General features: G+C 41.7%; 1 protein-coding gene across 2 annotated transcripts; it reads left to right on the top strand.

Moving 5' to 3' along the window:
* Positions 1 to 1,383: 1,383 nt before the first annotated feature.
* atg10 (ATG10 autophagy related 10 homolog (S. cerevisiae)) lies at positions 1,384 to 19,509 on the top strand. 2 transcript variants are annotated; one of them, XM_068341351.1, is made up of 6 exons: positions 1,384 to 1,622; positions 3,871 to 3,968; positions 4,067 to 4,219; positions 7,652 to 7,817; positions 16,396 to 16,591; positions 18,833 to 19,509. In XM_068341351.1, exons 2-6 carry the CDS (start codon positions 3,873 to 3,875, stop codon positions 18,954 to 18,956), a joined length of 735 nt encoding a protein of 244 aa, XP_068197452.1. In that variant the 5' UTR covers positions 1,384 to 1,622; positions 3,871 to 3,872; the 3' UTR covers positions 18,957 to 19,509. The 2 variants fall into 2 exon arrangements, with proteins under 2 accessions (XP_068197452.1, XP_068197451.1); XM_068341350.1 differs by having other exon boundaries at positions 3,871 to 3,977.
* The last annotated feature ends 523 nt before the right edge of the window (positions 19,510 to 20,032 follow it).

Raw genomic sequence — 20,032 nt, 5'->3', positions numbered from 1 at the left:
CCACTCATTAGATTAGTAGGGATAAGAAATAATGCTGCCATAAATAATTATTATGGCTGCATACTTGTGATTTTTGATTGTTGCTACAGCAGCAGCCAGATTGGCTCAGGGCACTAGGATGAAATCATGGATAGAACAGAAGTCCAAGCTGGCTCCCAGGGAGGAAAGTGTTAAAGTGACTATGTCATACTAAATTTGTCTTTTCTCGCAAAGATTTACTCAAGCCATAGTACGCCATGTTCACCTTTCAAATTTCCACACTTGTACACTTAAAAAAATATCCATTATCAAAACGTCAAATTTAATAGAATGCATGACTGCCAATGGATAAAATAGTCATAGTCAACTTTATTGTCATATGTACCATATACAGTATGCGTGACATACAGCACAGATGAAATTACAGTCCTCTCAGACCCACAGGCAGTAAAAAACACGAAAGAACCGCTCTAATGTGCAATGGCGTGACACAGACCTCAAGGCTCAAATGAGACAAGCTGGACAATGCACAGATTCATTCATTCCGAGGGATTTTTGGGGAGTGAGTCACATAATAATGTCTCACTTATTGTTTATACTTCGATAACTCAAACACTCATACACACGCTCACAAACACGCACACACACACGCGCACACACACACACACACACACACACACACAACAGAATAAAAGAATAGTTTGTTTTTTTAAAAAGCACTTAGATCAAGTAAAAACAAGTGAGAACCACATCCCAAGTGCCTAAACTGACATGATAATGATAAATAGATGGATGGATGAATGATTTGTTTGACCTTCTGAAGTCAACACAGGGTCAGATTTAGGCTCTTATCCAGGTGTGTGTGTGTGTGTGTGTGTGTGTGTGTGTGTGTGTGTGTGTGTGTGTGTTCTGACATTAAATCTCACGATGTAGTCACATAATCTTAGTCTAATGTTTACAGTCAAAAACTGGCATTCTGGTAGTGTAGTAGGTAATGTGATGTATTTTAAACAATGCTGTGGTAAATATCACCACGAATGCTGTTTTCATAAATTCTGTGTGCTAAATACACGTAATTTTTTCAGAACCAATGGAAGAAGTTTGGGTTTTAGTGGTGATGCAAACGTGTGGATGCGTCTGTGTGCTGTAGTTGTGACTCTGCTCTGTAAATGTGAACGTCCTATATTTGCTGCCCTCGAGCGGTTAACAAAGACAGTAAAACCTACTACTAGTTCAAAAACAACATTTGCACATACGTATACAATTGCTGTGTTGAATCAAATTTTTTCATTGATCAATACTGTACTGTTTTTTCATAATCCACCGTAAAGACTCTGACTTTTAGAGGCTAAACATAACAAAGTAACGATGTAGTCACGTGATCTTACAACCCGGAAAAGAAACGTATGTACATCCGCCTCAACAGCCCGTACATTAGCGGTCATCCAGTTGTGAGTAATGTGTAATAGAACGTGGAAAACACGGTGAAAGTGTGATGTGGTTTTTTGTTTTTGTTGGCGTCCTGTTCTTCTAGTCGGACTGAGGTTCAGACCAAGTGGCTTCAAGTCGGAACGTTTGTCTAGTGACGTTCAGGGAATGGCCACCCAAGACGGCGAACACTTCAGCGCGTAACTTTCCCTGTGGTAAAAAAACAAAGACATTCTGTGTAGTGAAGTAATTAAGATATGATGCCATTCTCTCCAGCTTTCTTTCGATGCTTGCACTAATTCAACGACTGTTTGTTGCTCCAGCAGAAATATTCCACTTAGACATGCCCTGATTGGTCGTCACCGGCCTGACCGATGGTCTCTGTCGTCACAATGATCCGTGTTCAGACGTAGAGATATTTACTGAAAATTTCATCAAGTTTGAATGACGTTTACAAAAATAAGGGACACTCCCCTCACCCTTCTGTAAAATCACTCATGAGGTTGTTTATTTATGGACACAAAAATAAACCGCGTCTGTTGTCTGACATGAAGGCAGACAAGAGACGTGGAGATGGCAGGTGAAACTCCTTTTACGAGGCCTTTTGTGTCTGAAAGCTTTGCTAGGAAAGTGACGTGTGTCAATTTTAAAGACATGGACACAAACCAACTCTGTCAGACCATTTAGTTAATGTATTTTAGTCCATGGGCGAATAAAGCTGATGAGCGAATAAAGCTGATGAGCCATACAATGAAGTTATGGGAGAGAGTAGTGGAAGCTAGACTAAGGGCAGAAGTGAACATTTGTGAGCAGCAGTATGGTTTCATGCCAAAAAAGAGTACTACAGATGCAGTATTTGCTTTGAGGATGTTGATAGAGAAGTACAGAGAAGGCCAGAGGGAGCTGCATTGTGTTTTTGTAGATCTGGAGAAAGCTTATGACAGGGTGCCCAGAGAGGAACTGTGGTATTGTATGAGGAAGTCTGGAGTGGCAGAGAAGTATGTTAGAACGGTGCAGGACATGTATGAGGACTGTAAGACAGTGGTGAGGTGTGTTGTAGGTGTGACAGAGGAGTTCAAGGTGGAGGTGGGACTGCATCAGGGATCAGCTCTGAGCCCCTTCTTGTTTGCCATGGTGATGGACAGGCTGACAGACGAGGTTAGACAGGAATCTCCATGGACTATGATGTTTGCAGATGACATTGTGATCTGTAGTGAGAGCAGGGAACAGGTGGAGGAGAAGCTAGAGAAGTGGAGGTTTGTCCTGGAAAGGAGAGGAATGAAGGTTAGCCGCAGTAAGACAGAATACATGTGTGTGAATGAGAGGGACCCAAGTGGAAGAGTGAGGTTAGAGGGAGAAGAGATCAAGAAGGTGGAGGATTTTAAGTACTTAGGCTCAACAGTCCAGAGCAATGGAGAGTGTGGAAAAGAGGTGAAGAAGCGTGTCCAGGCAGGATGGAACGGGTGGTGGAAAGTGTCAGGTGTGATGTGTGATAGAAGAGTTTCAGCTAAAATGAAGGGAAAGGTGTACAAAACTGTGGTGAGACCAGCGATGTTGTTTGGTCTAGAGACAGTGTCACTGAAGAAAAGACAGGAGACAGAGCTGGAGGTAGCAGAGATGAAGATGCTGAGGTTCTCTCTGGGAGTGACCAGGAAGGATAGGATCAGGAATGAGTACATCAGAGGGACAGCACATGTTAGAGGTCTTGGAGATAAAGTCAGAGAGGCCAGACTGAGATGGTTTGGACATGTCCAGAGGAGAGATAGTGAATATATTGGTAGAAGGATGCTGAGTTTTGAACTGCCAGGCAGGAGGCCTAGAGGAAGACCAAAGAGGAGGTTTATGGATGTAATGAGGGAAGACATGAAGGTAGTTGGTGTGAGAGAAGAGGATTCAAAGGACAGGGCTAGATGGAGGAAATTGATTCGCTGTGGCGACCCCTGAAGGGAAAAGCCGAAAGGAAAAGAAGAAGATTTTAGTCCATGGGCGGCACGGGTAGCGATGTCACCTCACAGGAAGACGTGGGTTCTGGATTTGGGTCCTCCTCTTGTTCTCCCCGTGTCTGCGTGAGTTCTTGCCGGGTTCTGCAGCTTCCTCCCAGCTCCAAAAGCATGCACCTGATGCGAATTGGTCATTCCAAATTGCCCATAGGTATGAGTGTGTGAGCAGTTATTTATCTTTCATGCGGCTCCGCAGTGCACTGGCGTTCTGCTCGGAGTGTCCCCCACCTCTCTCCCGCAAGTCAGCTGGTGTTCGACTATTCAAAGATGTTCAAGTCAATCCACTGGATATTAAAAAAGTTCTTGAAAACGTTTTGTCTCTCATCCAGAGACTTCTTCAGTGACTCTGGCAATCCCTGCAACCCGCCATAAATGGAACAAACGTTTGACAATGAATGAATGGATTTTACTCCATATGTGAAGTCATTAAATCACTTGTATCTCCACTCTCCGCCTGTTATAGAAATGAGCTTGTGGGCAATGGAAGAAAGCAGCTTCTATCACTGCTGTCATCTCCTCCTGCAGCAATCAAACCAACTGAAAGATGGCTGGAGTTGGGAGGTAATCCAGGTGCAGACATCCACACATTGTCATTTGTGGGGACAGAAAAAACTGGTAGTTTCATGTGCTTACTATTCTGGCTTCTGTTGTGCAATCAGGGTTCAAAGGAAGGTTACTTGAAGAAGACTTCTTTCAGGTCAGTCATCATCGATTCCAGACCATTGTTTGACCTGGAAAGATCATGTTCAGAGATGGGTCATCACACTTCTTCTCCATCTGTGCCTGACCAGTGGCTGGATGAAAAGGAACAGGTGAAATGTGTAGGAATTCACATGCTAACATTCATCTTATGTTTGTCATCTGTACCCCTAATCGCTGAATATCAGAGAGTTGTATCAAAATTAATAAGCAAAAGATCTGCACACCTTTCAGGGCTTGCACTAGGAGGTAGTATGACAAAGCCACTGTGGCTCATTGTAAAAGAGTTGAGCAAGCCACAAAAAGCCACACTCTGTGTCCAAGACAGTGGCGCGGAGTGCTCGATGCGAGGGGGCGTGGGGGTCCCCGCCTGAAAATGGGGTTTTCCTTTATTTTGGTGCATTCTGAAGGCGAAATCTTCTGTTTAGTTTACCTACAAAAATACACTAAAGTCAACAGTTCAAGCTTAACTGTCTTTATTTCTATCCTGCTTTATGCAGGTATAAATGTGAGATTCAACAATTGAAAACTTGCAGTCACTATGTGAAGATACAGTCATACAAAATATTACTAAATGTTTACTTGTAAGTTTTACTTGGACTAGAAGACATTTTAACTTAGGCCACTACCAACACCATTGGTATGCCATAGTTTAGTTTTTGTTTTTAATTCGAAAATAGCAAGCGAGGTGAATAAACATTTACATGCATCACTGCTTATTCCTGCCGGTCATAGGGATCAAAAGTCTAAGACTACAAAAAAGTATTGATAATATCTTTCATTTACCTTCTGATCGGTCTGTCACCACTCCTACCCCCTCTCAGCATCATTTGTTGTTCAATTAGAATTTTAACACAAACTCCATTATATAACACTGGATTCTTAATTTCTTTCGATCGATCGTCCTCGCCTTGTCGTACACCAATCCGCGGGTTTAACTTGTAAAAATAGCATTTTTGTTTTTCATTGGACGAGAGGAGGTCATGAGAGGAGTGCATATTTAATGATACGGAGCGTTCGGGTCACTTCGGCTATTTCCGTTGGCTATTGTCGTCGGTATGCTTCGGCTATTTCCGTCGGCTATTTCTGCCGGCTATTTCCGTCGGCATGCTTCGGCTATTTCCGTCGGCAGGCGCCTTTTTTTCCTAAAAATATGAACACCACTGTGGCTACACAGGTTAAAAACCTTGTAGCCAATCTGGAATTTACTTCGCCTATGGCGACTTGGTGAATGGCTAGCGCAAGCCCAGCCTTTAAAATAATTTCTGAATGAAAGTTCATTATAAAGTTCCAATTTGAAGCAGCCAAAGTTAAGCAATGTTTAGTCTGTAGAAGTGCTTTTCGAGGAAAACGTTAACTAACTAAAACTGGTTTTGGGATTTCCTGTCTGAGCTATTTAACTCAAACAGCCTTTTTTCTGTTTTCTCAGCAACAAGAGATGTAAGACAATCAAAGTTTCTATAGCGATGTCACATTTACACATATATCAGTTTAATAGACATTAATTAATGCTTTGACATTTTAGGACATCCATAATTCCATCCCGCAAAGCGGTGATGTATCGTAATTGTCAGTGTTTGTGTGTTGTTGCCATGCAACAAGTGTTGTAGATAGAAAGATGAAAGGAAAAGCACATTATTTGGTCAGCAAAGATGATGAAAATGAAAAGATGACCTTGACATTGAGAAAACTAGGTCAAGGTGAAATTTCAACTTTTCTACATTGTTTTTGCAGATATCTCAGGAACCGGATAAGATGGACAAAACAACAGGCATTATATTCAGGGAGGCAAGGGAATGAAAATTAGGTCACAGCCTTGACCTTGAAAAACTAGGTCAAGGTCAAATTTTCACTTTTAAACCGTTTTAGGTACACATGGCGGGATGTTTCAGTCTTTGACTGCCTTGTTAGTGTTGTATCAATGCTTAGTTCTTTTATTGTAGAGTATCATTATTTTTTTGAGAAGCATACACAGATCCATCAAGAAAATCAGATTTTACTTGGTCCAAGATCCAAAAAGCTGCTATTTTCAAATATACCAGAACCGCTCCAGTGGGTTGCCTTTACTCAGCCACCTCACGTTGTTGTGCAGTAGCAGGTCATTGGCTTTTGCCTCAACATCTTCTAAAAATCCTCTCAGGAGGCAATGCTGAAGGGTTGAGGATGTCCTATGGAAGCTGTTTCATCACTGCGCTCATTTCTTCAAAATTTTTGCATAGAGTATAGTCTGATGTATGAGACAGTGGGAAGAAATGGTACCTGGGTTGCCCTCTCTCATGCAGGGTACATCCTCCCTCTCTTTTCCCACCATGTCCCCATCTGTAGTGATAGAGACCACCCGCTTCAGATCTATACCCCTCTTTGTCAGCATGTCTTTTATTGCTGCAAACGTCCCCTCCTCTTGTGTGTGTTCCATAGTGGTGTTACACCAAGCAAAGAGCTCCTTGTCTTTATGAAGGAACCTGAGACACACAAAAGCTGGGCATTACCAGTGACATCTGTAGACTCATCAATGGCCAAAGATACATGAATAGCTGCATCAAGCTGTTAATATTTCTGATTTTCTGGTTTCTGTTGAAGCTGACATCAGGATTTGTTTGAGTTTTTCACACAACTAATCTTTGTTTTCCTTCAAATAATGTCTCAACAACGGCGTTTAAGCACTCCCTGACAACTGTCCCATCACTAGATTTTTTATGTTGCCCCAAAAATTCCATGTTCACCTTTAATAGTGAACAATCTTTGCGTTTTGCTCAGTTATTTTGCACTCAGCTCGGACTTCAGGTGATAACTTTGCTCAAAAGGTCTGTGCTTTGTTTCGTAGAGGCGATTCACATTACCATTTTTAATTAATTCTACGTGTTTGGAGCATATGAGGCACAATGGTTTTAAACTGCCTGACGGAAGAATAAACATAAATTTCTCTGTCCACACATTGTTAACCAGCGATTTTCCTCATTAACCTCCCTTTGTTTGGCGCAAGCTATGCTATCTTCACCGTCTCCCTCCGTGCTCCGCTGTTGTGGTAATTCACAGTGGTAGCGGCAGCTTGCTGTCTCACTTCCAGGCGCTCTGACAGAGCAGGTAAACAAACGATCTGATTGGCTCAACTGAGTGGAGCTATTACCGTATTAATTGGAGGAGCAGCGCCTGCTGTCTGTAGCCATAACCGTCAGGAAAAAAAATCTCTTAAGAAAATCTACTCTCATGATTTATCAAAGAGTGATCACGGGTCCGGACAGAACAATCAAGCAGTCGTGATCCAGACAGCGGTCCGCCATTTGGTGACTCTTGATCTACGTTTTTTAAAGATGAATCTGACCTCATCTTTCTGAATACTATCTTAAGGGTTGATTAGTGAAACTTCTGAGTAATTTGCAACATTTGCAAATGCTGGTTCAGTCTGGTATTAAACTCATTTTTAACTGGTATTGACATTTTTCAAATGGACTAAAGAGTACACAAACAAGTTCCTTGAAATGTTCCTCAAAGTCTGAGAAATAAATGTTATGGTGGTACATTTTGCCGTCTGTCTTTATTTACAGTCCGCTATTGCTGATGGTCACAGCCTTAACGGTGACATGAACGATGAAGATGACCTGGTCTACACGGTGTCTGAAACTAGAAGTGAACTTCTTCAGTACGAATATCACATCCTGTACTCCTGCAGCTATAGTACTCCTGTTCTGTTTTTCAGAGCCTTCACTCAGGGTGAGTTGTAGACACACACACACAGACACACAAAAAATTGGTCTAGGTGGATGGCTGCCCTCCAGAGTCTGGGTCCTGCCCGGAGTTTCTAACTCAATGAGGGAGTGTTTCGCCGTCACTTATGGTTGCTCTGCAGGGCTCTGTTGGGTGTCTCTGTGAAAGCGCTTCGATGTGATTGAACGACACACACACATACAGGTATTCATCAAGATTCGAAAAGCAGACATACAAACATTCTTAGACGCGAACAACCGCATACCGCCATATCTGCTGTAGTTCCCCTTTCTTCCACAACTCCCACTGAGCAGCACCAGTCCATAAGCATTCCAATGACAACTCTGCCTCTCACTTACAATAACTCCTCCGTCGTCCTCCCATAGTACTGCAAAATTTTATTTCATTTGTGTGTTGTTTTATCAATCAACCTTTATATGGGGCTTAATCACATCAGCAGACATTTCAAAGCGCTTTGACAGACAGACAAACCCAACAGAACCCTCTAGAACAGCGGTCCCCAACCTTTTCTGCGCCACGGACCAGTTACATCTAAAACAAGATTTTCACGGATCGGTCTTCATTTGCTCGATAATTGTTAATGATGCCAGGACAGCTGTAGTCTAATAATAAATCATCCGCAGTGGGTTTAAGTAAAACGCAGACATCAACAGACAAAAAACCTTTTTTTTCATAAATTGATAATCAACATCTCTGTAAAAGAAATAGTTGTTAGAAATATAATAAAAACTCATTCAAGTGGCTGCACTGATGATGTTTATTTTGAAATATAGCGATTACAATCAGTGCATTCAGCATAGGAGAAATACTGATCATTTCCAATAAAAATTAATCAAATAATAATTACAATTAGAGTTAAGATTGGGACTAAAAAAATCCAGCCCAACCCGAACCGAGCCCGATGGTATTAAAGCCCGACCCGAACCGAGCCCGACGGTATTAAAGTCCGACCCTACCTGAACGTAATTATTGACATTTTGAGCCCGAACCGGCCCGAATGTCAGGCTTGGATTAGGTTTTAAGATCTTACCTCTACTTTCAGCGCGTATACGATCGGAAAGGTAGAGTGAGAGGAGAAAATACAGCTGGTGTACGGAGGGAACTGAGCAGGTATTTTAGATGAATGTTTCTCATACAGCGCCTTCTCTGTTTTACCTAAATTATTTTATAAAGGTATCCCTTAGTTTAATACCCATGGATTGTTTGAGATACATAATATATAAATATTTATTTTAAAAGTTTGGGCCAGATGTTAAGTCCGAACCCAAGTCCAAAAAAAATCTAGCCCGACCCGACTCAAGCCCGACGGTGTTAAAACCCGACCCGACCCGAAAGTAATTGTTGACTTTCTGAGCCCGACCTGACCCGAACTCGGGTTTGGGCACAAGATCTTACCTCTAATTACAATAATGAGAATTAGTGGTTGGGGACCGCTGATTTAGGGACCACGGGGAAAGTGACACTTGTAGTGTGTTCTGGACGTCAGGTCTACTCCGCAGTTTGGTTTTCTTTACGGTCACTGCAGAAAATCTTGCTTCACAAAGACAGGCGGTTAGAAATGGAAGCAGGGTTTTCGATACTTTTTGGGCGATCTCAGGATAATCTGCTTTGACTTTAATCCAGTGCATTGGCGCAGTTGTAAATTGGCGCTGGTAACCTGTCACGTGACCAAGAACTGTCAAGCGGGGAAGACGCACGCATTTGTCTGTGCGCACAGATGTCACTTTTCAAAAGAAAACACCTGCAGACTGGTAATCAATAAAAAAAAGAAAAGAAAAAAGTAAAACTTTCTGTGCCGCCCGGTACCTAATATCCCGTGACCTGGTTGGGAATCACTGACAGACGGATTTAACAGAGAATCGGGTAATTTTTTAAAGTAAAACATCTTTCAAGCTACAAAATAAATAAAACAGAAGTAATGGAAATTATTTTTTCTGTGCAGCCGGGTACCAAATGACCCACAGACTGGTACCGGTTTGCAGCCCCGGAGTTGGGGACCACTGCTCTAGAGCAGGACTGCTCTAGAGCAGTGGGGACCGGGCTGCGAACTGGTACCAGTCTGTGGGTCATTTGCTACCGGGCCCCAAATATTGAGCAGTGGTCCCCAACTCCCGGCGGACCGGTACCAGTCTGTGGGTTATTTGCTACTGGGCCCCAAATATTTAGCAGTGGTCCCCAACTCCCGGCGGACCGGTACCAGTCTGTGGGTCAGTCTTTGGTACCGGGCTGCACAGAATGAAAACATAATTTCCATTTTGCGGCGCAGATTTACTGTCCCTTTAAGCACCCACAACTGCGCCAGTGTTCTGGATTAAAATCAAGGCAGATTATCCAGAGAAAGCCCAAAAACTATCGAAAACCCTGCTTCCATTCCCACCCTCCTGTCTTTGTGAAGCGGGATTTTAATGCAGTTACAGTAAAGAAAATCAAACTATGGAGTAGACCGGACGTCCAGAACACACTCCAGGTGTCATTGTCTCCTGTTACCCCTAGATCAGCGGTCCCGATCCGTTAATTCTCATGATTGTAATTATTATTATTTGATTGACTTGTCCACATTTTTATTGAAAATGATCAATATTTCTCCTAAGTTGAATGCACTGATTGTAAGTCCATATATTTCAAAATAAATCTCAGTAGTGCAGTCACTTTAATCGAGTTTTTAATGTAATTATTTCTTACAATTATTTCGTTTACAGAGATGTTGATTATCAGTTTATGAAAAAAAGATTATTGTCTGTTGATGTCTGCATTGTACAGACATCAACAGACGTCGTTATTAACGATTATTGAGCAAATGAAGGCCGGTCCGTGAAAATATTGTCTCAGATGAAACCGGTCTGTGGCGCAGAAAAGGTTGGGGACCGCTGCTCTAGAGCATGTGTGTCAAACTCAAGGCCCATGGGCCCAATGTGGCCCACCACATCATTTTATGTGGCCCGCGAAAGCATTAAAGGTCACGTGTCTAGAAATAAATAGGTGCTTTGACGAGAAACTACATTTCTCAAAATGCAGTAATTAATCACATTTGTTTTGAACAAAGTTAATGTCCTAAGTTGTGTTGGATGTTATTTTTCTGTATTCACTTGGATAATTTGACCCTTGCTTAATGGAGTTAATCCACCTTTATTCGTCCACACAATGGGGAAATTATGTTTTCCACTCCAGTTTTTTTTGTACATGCATATACTGTGTATATATATATATATATATATATATATATATATATATATATATATGTGTGTTAGTCAGAATATGCACACACAAACATTGTATACAGGCCCCTGAACACAACACACACTAGGGGCCTGTAGGCATGCAGTTAATGACAACGAGTACATAAGAGGTGGAGGGACGGGTCACAACTTCGGGGGTGCGCCCCAATGAGCAGCTTGTGGGGGGGGCGGCGCCTTGCTCAAGGGCGCCTCGGCAGTGGCTGGGAGGTGAGCTGACACCTCCCACTGTCAGCTCACACTCCCAAGATGTCTGGAGCGGGAATCAAACCGCCGATGGCTGGGCGCTGTCTGGTTCCAAGACGTCCACTCTACCGCTGAGCCACTGCCGTCCCATGTGTTATGTGGGTTTCATAACCTGACAAATTGATTATGTGATAACAGAGCAACATGTAAACATATTTTTTCTGTGTAACTGTGTTTACATTGAGTTACATTTATAAGTTACATCGGGTCCATTGAGGTCAGCCATTATGCTGATGTGGCCTTCGGTGAAAATGAGTTTGACAACTCTGCTCTAGAGCAAGCATAAGCAACAGTAGCAGGGAAAAACTCCATCATTAAGGCAGAAACCTTGGGCAGGACCCAGGCACTGGAGGGTGGCCATCCGCCTTGACCCGTTGGATGGAAAAGAAATACAATGGGGATAGAGACAGGGTAAGCGAAAGAGAGTGGCAGCCATATAGAATTGCAGTCTAAAGTTTAAAGTTTAGATCCAGCGCTGAAGTGGTGGCGGGATTGTCAGGTCTTCAGATTTCTTGTGTTCTATACTTGTGTCCCAGTTGTGAAGTAGAAGTACACACAGAGGCAGTATCTTGTAAGCATGTGATGTATCAACATAGTATGAGCGAGAAAGAAAGAGAAATAACAGAAGCTTCTTAAGTAACTAATGTAACTCCCATTAACAGGAGAGACAGGGAATTACCCTCAGCAGTCCAGGCCTACAGCAGCTTATCTAAAGGAAGCTATGTTCTTAATTGAAAGCTTAATCAAAGTGGAAAATTTTGAGTCTATTCATAAATAACCTAAGGGTGTCTCCTCCCTGGACCGAGGCCGGGAGATTGTTCCAGAGTAAAGGAGCCAGATAGTTAAAACTTCTGACTCCTGTTCTACCCTTACAGACCTGACGGTCAGTCATGTAAATACTTCTGGTAAGTCTTAGGGAAATGTACTTTTGTATTTAGTGTAGTAAGGGCATTTCAATTACCTCAAATGGGAATCATAGATTCTTCTTAGCATATGGTATGCTTATGCTTTGCTTATAGCATGCAGACACAACTGAATTAGTTATGAATTTTGTGCCGTGCGTCACAAGATAATTAGAGAGAGACTGTGTGTGTGTGTGTGTGTGTGTGTGTGTGTGTGTGCGTGTGTGTGTGTGCGTGTGTGTGTGTGTGTGTGCCTTTGAAAAAATTTGGACACCCCATTAAATAATCAGCTCTTTATTAAGAAATGTTTGGATATCATTGTCCAATCTTGTTTTTATATATTTCTGGAAAGGAAAATGGCTTAACTGCAGTTGAGCAATTTATTTTTTTTCTCGTTAATACAATATTAACAAATTTGTATTTTGATGAAGGAAAACGTGAGGACACCTGTCTCTCCAATAACTAATGTCCCCTTCTTTGGCTGAAATAACTTAAGTGAGACACTTCTAGTAGCCATCTACCAGTCCCTGACAATGATCTGAAGAAAGTTTTCCGCACTCCACAACGCAGAATTCTTTCAGTTATGAGATGTTTGAGGGTTTTTTACTATGAACACTCTAGTCACACCACAGCATCTCAATGGAATGGTTTTCACTTGGCCATTGTAGGACTCACCATTTCTTAGATTTTAGCCAGTCCTTTGTGGATTTTCTTGTATGCTTTGGATCATTGTCATGTTGTAGGGTCCAATTCCGATTCAGTTTTTTTTTTTTTTTTTAAAGGGGCTCTATTATGAGAATCACACTTTTTCAGTTCTCTACATATACATTATGGTCCTCCCTAAGCCGACCAACTCCTAGAATCTGATAAACGCTTCCTGCATCAATAGATATTTGGATTTTTAGGAATTCATGGCCCGGACCGAATAATAAACGATCAGATTGCTACAACACCGTTTGTGACGTAATTTCCCTTTTGTGACGTAATTTACATCACAGACTGCGCTCTGTGATTGACGATATTGATTGGTTGACATGCCCAAGGGCGTGGTAATCCCCAAAGGGGGAGTTCGTTCAGGCTACAGTATCATTGTGTGGTAATATCCTACCTCAGAGCTACACACTGAGAAGCTGTTGGACTCAGTTAGCATTTGGCTAACTATTTTGAGGTCCACTTCAGTCATGTGTGTGTGTGCGCGCGCGCGTGGTTCGTGATCAGGCTATGGTAGCAGCGTGTGGTCACAACCTGGATCAGAGCTACACACTGACAAGCTGTTGGACTCAGTTAGCATTTGGCTAACTCGTTAGAGGTCCACTTCAGTCATGTGTGTTAGCACGTGCGTGTGTGGTTCGTGATCAGGCTACGGTAGCAGTGTGTGGTAACGACCTGGATCAGAGCTACACATTGAAATTTCCTCCTAAGCTGTTGGATTCAGCTAGCATTTAGCTAACTACACTCAACAAAAATATAAACACAACACTTTTGTTTTTGCCCCCATTTTTCATGAGATGGACTTAAAGATCTATAATTCCTTCCAGATACACAATATTACCATTTCTCTCAAACATTGTTCACAAATCTGTCTAAATGTGTGATAGTGAGCACTTCTGCTTTGCTGAGATAATCATCCCACCTCACAGGTATGCCACATCAAGATGCTGATCTGACATCATGATTAGTGCACAAGTGTACCTTATACTGCCCACAATAAAAGGCCACTCTGAAATGTGCAGGGGTTTTTTTTTTCTTTATTGGGGACCTAGGGACTCAGAACCAGTTAGTATCTGGTGTGACCACCATTTGTCTCATGCAGTGCAACACATCTTCTTCGCATAGAGTTTATTAAATAGATTGTCAATTGTGGCCTGTGGAATGTTGGTCCACTCCTCTTCAATGGCTGTGCAAAGTTGCTGGATATAAGTGGGAACTGGTACACGTTGTCGTATATCCCAAACATGCTCAATGGGTGACATGTCCGGTGAGTATGCTGGCCATGCAAGAACTGGGACATTTTCAGCTTCCAAGAATTGTGTACAGATCCTTGCAACATGGGGCTGTGCACGATCTTGCTGAAACATGAGGTGATGTTCATGGATGTATGGCACAACAATGGGCCTCAGGATCTCATCACGGTATCTCTGTGCATTCAAAATGCCATCAATAAAATGCACCTGTGTTCTTCATCCATAACAGATGCCTGCCCATACCATAACCCCACCACCACCATGGGCCACTCGATACACAACATTGACATCAGCAAAGCGCTCACCCACACGACGCCACACACGCTGCCATCTGCCATCTGCCCTGAACAATGTAAACCGAGATTCATCCATGAAGAGAACACATCTCCAACGTGCCAGACGCCATCGAATGTGAGCATTTGCCCACTCAAGTCTGTTACGGCGACGATCTGGAGTCAGGTTAAGACCCTGATGAGGACGAGGAGCATGCAATTGAGCTTCCCGGAGACGGTTTCTGACAGTTTGTGCAGAAATTGTTTGGTTATGCAAACCAATTGTTTCAGCAGCTGTCTGAGTGGCTGGTCTCAGACGATCTTGGAGGTGAACCTGCTGGATGTGGAGGTCCTGGGGTGGTGTGGTTACACGTGGTTTGCAGTTGTGAAGCTGGTTGGATGCACTGCCATATTCTCTGAAACGCCTTTGGAGACAACTTATGGTCTAGAAATGAACATTCAATGCACGAGCAACAGATCTGGTTGACATTCCTGCTGTCAGCATGCCAGTTGCACGCTCCCTCAATGCTTGTGGCATCTGTGGCATTTTGCTGTGAGACAAAACTGCACATTTCAGAGTGGCTTTTTATTGTGGGCAGTATAAGGTACACCTGTGCATTAATCATGATGTCAGTTCAGCATCTTGATGTGGCACCCCTGTGAGGTGGGATGGATTATCTCGGCAAAGCAGAAGATTTGTGAACAATGTTTGAGAGAAATGGTAATATTGTGTATCCACAGAGCCAAGGAGGATTTATCAATATTCAATGGAAGATATTGAGGACCACGGATCACTTTGAGGCAAGACATTTCAAATGCAGTATAGTTGGACATCTGACACTGAATGACATAAATTAAAAAAAGCATAATATAGGACCTTTAAAGATATTTTCACATCTTCCACAATCACCCTCAGGTACACGGTAGAATTCATGGTGGATTCTATGATGTGGCTAGGTCCTGTTGCAAGAAAGTGTCCACAAACCATAACGCTTCCACCTCAATGCTGCTTCACACTTGGCATGAGGTTCTTTCCTGGAATGCTGTACTTGGTTTCTGTCAGACATATCTGCTCTTCTGGTGTCCAATTAAAATTCAGTTTTAGAGTCACTGTCCAGAGCATTATTCCAGACATCATGGTCTTTGTGTTGTCTCTGCCAGACTTCAGTCTGGCCTTAATGTTTTTTTCTGAAAAGCAAAGGATTCCACCTTGCACACTTCCCATGAAAGCCAAACTTGTGTAGTCTCTTTCTGGTAGTAGACTTGCACACTTTTTTATTGACAGTAGCAAGGCTCTGCTGTAGGTTCTGTGATGACATATGAGTATTTTTGATGACTTATAACCTTGTAGTCTGCTCTGGGGGTAAACTTGCTTAGAAAGCCAGACCTGAGCATGGGGGCAGTTGTTTTGAATGCCCTGTTTTTAATGGCTGATGTTAAATTTATTTGAGATTTTTTAAAACCCTTACTAGATTCATCAGCAGTCACAATCTTCTTTCTGAGGGCATCAGACAGCTCTTTGGATCTCACCATTGTGCTCACTGTCACATTAACAATCAAGGGCACCCTGAACTAAATTTCCGAGGATTAAACAGGGTAAGGCCCCTTCAAAATGCTGGGTAACAGTGTTCTGATCATGTGCAACTGATGCGATGCAGCTGTGCATGATTTTAACCAGTTTAAGTGGGAAAATATGTGTTGTTGCCCTAATCTTTTCCTCCATTAAAATATGCTTTTTTTTGGTCTTTTTTGATGAATGAAATAATTTTTTACCCATCAAATTTGTTGCAGTTAAATTACTTTTTTCCCCAGAAATGAATAAAAAAACATTAATATATGCAGACATTTCTTAATGAAGAGCTGATTATTTAATGGGGTGTCCTAATTTTTTTCACAACTGTATATATGTATTTTAACATCTTCCTTGATGTTTGTCACTATGTCAGCGGGGAGGAGTCTGTCATTAGAGGATGTGTGGAGCTCTGTTCACCAAAATTTTAGGCTTCGACTTCAGGATAGTCCTCTGAATGTAATCAGCCTCCAGGAGCATCCCCTACTGGGACAACCGTTCTTCATGCTCCACCCCTGTAGAACGGATGAGTTCATGAGGCCTGTTCTCCAGGCGGCTCTGGACCAACACAGGTAGGATTCACATATCCAATGACACAAAAAACACAATATGGCCTGTTTTTTTTATTGTTATCAGCATCTTGGGTAATCTCAAATTATGTATCTGTAAGTAAACACAGAGCTCTAGAAAAAAAGGACCTGCCTGGCTGCCCCAAGAATTGCAGCCGGTAAGTCCTGACTTAGGGTAACTTCAACCAACCCCAGACCTCAAGATGTGTCTTTGATGAGAGTTGAAACATAATGCCTTGGGATAGTTTGTGGAATAAAACAAAAGTGTAAATTTTACTCAATAACAGTTTTTGATGTTGATGTTGATCACGCGTAAATGTGTCGAATCAAACAAATTTAAAAGCTAGTCAAAGATGACACAAGTGCAAATGCAGTTTTTAAATTGAAACCGAACCAATAATGGCCTTGTGTGAAAACGTGATTGGCCCCTAAATCTAATAATTGGTTGGTCCACCCTTTGCAGCAACAACTGCGATCAAACTTTTGCGATAACTTGCAGTGAGTCTTGCACAACGCCGTGGTGGAATTTTGGCCTACTCAGAAGTGTTGTAATTCAGCCACTTTGGAAGGTTATAGCATGAACTGCCTTTTTAAGGTCATGCCACAGAATCTTAATAGGAATTCAGGTCAGGACTTTGTCTAGGCCACTCCAAAGTCTTCATTTTGTTTTTCTTCAGCCATTTAGAGGTGGACTTGTTGCTGTGTCTGGATCATTGTCCTGCTGCAGAACCCAATTTTGTTTATACTTGAGGTCACAAATAGATGGATAGACATTCTCCTTGATCTTTTGTGAGGCAGCAAAATTCATAGTTGTTTTTATCAAAGCATGTCTTCTAGGTCCTCAAGCAGCAAAACAGCGTCAGTTCGTCATACTACCAACATATTGTACTGTTGGTATGTTTTGTTTTTTTTCTGAAATACAGCGTTACTTTTACACCAGATTAAGGGGACACACAACTTCCAAAAAGTGCAACTTTTCTGTCGTCAGACCACATTGTATTTTCCCAAAGGATCATCATGATGTTTTCTAGCAAAACTGAGGTTTTCTTATGGTGGGGTCATGAACACTGACCTGAACTGAGGTACGTGAGATTTGCAGTTCTTTGGATGTTGTTGTGAGGTCTTTTGGGACTTCTTGGATGTGTTGTTGCAGCGCTCTTAGGGTAATCTTGGTTGGCGGGCCACTCCTGGGAAGGTTCACCACTGTTCCATGTTTTTGGCATTCATGGATAATGGCTCTGACTGTGGTTTGATAGAGTCTGAAAGCACTAAAAGTGGCTTTATAACCTTTTCCAGACTGATGGGTCTTAACTACTTTATTATTTGTTCCTGAATTTCTTTGGATCTCTGCATGATGTTTAGTTTTGAGGATATTTTGGTCTACTTCATTTGGTCAGGCAGGTTCTATTTAAGGGATTTCTTAATTGAGAACAGGTATGGCAGTTACTAGGCCAGGGCGTTTAAATTGAACTTGTGTGATAAACCACAGTAAAGTTGTTGTTTTTTTTTTTTTTTAAACTGGGAGTCCAAACAATTTTACACACAAGGCAATATAAGTTTGGATTTTTCTCCTCCCTTAATAATAAAAATCTTCATTTAACCAAAGCTTTTTGTTTTCACTTGTTACCTTTGTCTAATATTCAAATTTGTTGATGAGCTGTACATTTAAGTGTGACAAACATGAAAATAAATTAAGCAATTAGGTAAAGGGCAAACACTTTTTTACACCGCTATAGTCCAAGAGCAGTGAAGTGGGAATTGGGGATTGGAGGGTTGTTCACCTTCTGTGCACAAGTTGCCCTTGAGCAAAGCACCAAACCAAAAGACTGATTGTGAGGTAACGAGGACGATTCCTGTGGCCCACAATAATCTGAATGTGAAGGAATAGACCCACATCTCACATACAAATATACACAGGAAACTTCTTAGTTTTGTTTTTGGTGATGTTATGATTTTTGAAAAGTACAAAGCTAGATTATCTTTTTGTAATTTCAATTGTACTAGTTAGCAAAAGCACTTCACCTGAAGTTTCATACTATTTGTGACTCTTAATCTTCATATGGGAAAGCAAAAATTTCAGTCAAACTGTTAATTAAATCAGTTAAAGGCACATGTTCTGGGGACAGCACTTGAGGGTTTGCTTGATGATCTATAGAAATGGTCTTCCTGAATAAAATTATAGGGGCAACACTGTACTGTATTGGATATCTGTAACATCAATACAAACTTTGTGTTTCTGGACAGGTCAATGAACTATTTGTTGTCATGGCTGAGTTTGGTTGGCCCTGTGGTGGGTTTGGACGTCCCTCTGGAGTACTACACTCAACACTGCCTTGCAGCATCACTGAGCAGCATCAAGCCAGACTAAGACTTTTCTGGTTCAGCTGTACTCCTTTCAGTGTCTTCATTGAGTCTCTGGATGGAGCCCAAAATATTTGGCATCAAAGACCCAAGATAATTTTTTGCTTTTATAACTCAGTGTGTTTGGTAAGTTTCTCATATCAATAACATGAGCCATCTGGAGATGGCACATCCCCATGCCCTTTACAAAATCAACTACAGTAATGTATTTTGATGGAAACACACTATAGAAGTTTATTCTGCTTTGTAGAAAATAAATGTTGAAATCATGCTCATTAAATCTGAAGTGATTCCTGGTATTCATGAATAATTTGTCCCACAATAATTAAGCTACAGTACAGGTCACAAGTTTGGGGAAACCTTCCCATTCATTGTGCAAAACAGTAATCAAAGCAGAGGGTTGTTATTTTGAAGAAACTAGAATATAAGACATGTTTTAAGTTATTTCACCTACTTTTGTTGAGTACATAACTCGGCATGTGTTAATTTATAGTTTCAATGTCTTCAGTGAGAATCTACTATGTAAATAGTCATGAAAATAAAGAAAATGTGTTAAATGAGGTGTGTCCAAACTTTTGGTCCATAATGTGCACTGTTTATGTGTGTGTGCAATTTTTTATGATTTTTTTTTGATGATAGCTGGTTAACCAAGACTACAAGGACTAACGGACTGGAGAGTTGCCGGTTCAAGACCAACGTTTACCAAATTCTTGCGTGTGACCTACAGAGGTAATTGCAGAGCTATCAATCATTCAGCTTTTATACAGCACTTAATCACATCAACAGACATTTCAAAGTCCTTTTCAAGAGAGGGAAACCCAACAGAACCCCCCAGAGCAAGCAAAAGTGAGAAAGTTGCCTCATGAGGATGAAACTCTGGACAGGCCCTCTTCCTTGACATGTTGGGTGGAAAAGAGTGAGATGGGACATGGCAAGGAAAAGCAACAAAAAGAGTAGCATATAGGCCAGACAGAGTCGCTGTGTAGAGTTTAGACCTAGTGGTTGAGGTAGGGATATGGTGCCAGGATTTTCAGGCTGCATTCACCGAGTTATAGATTCTTGCCTTTTATACTACTATATTCC

The sequence above is a fragment of the Antennarius striatus genome, chromosome 18, assembly GCF_040054535.1.
Source record: "Antennarius striatus isolate MH-2024 chromosome 18, ASM4005453v1, whole genome shotgun sequence".
NCBI classification, from domain to species: domain Eukaryota; kingdom Metazoa; phylum Chordata; class Actinopteri; order Lophiiformes; family Antennariidae; genus Antennarius; species Antennarius striatus.
This window is presented reverse-complemented; position numbering and strand designations above follow the sequence as displayed.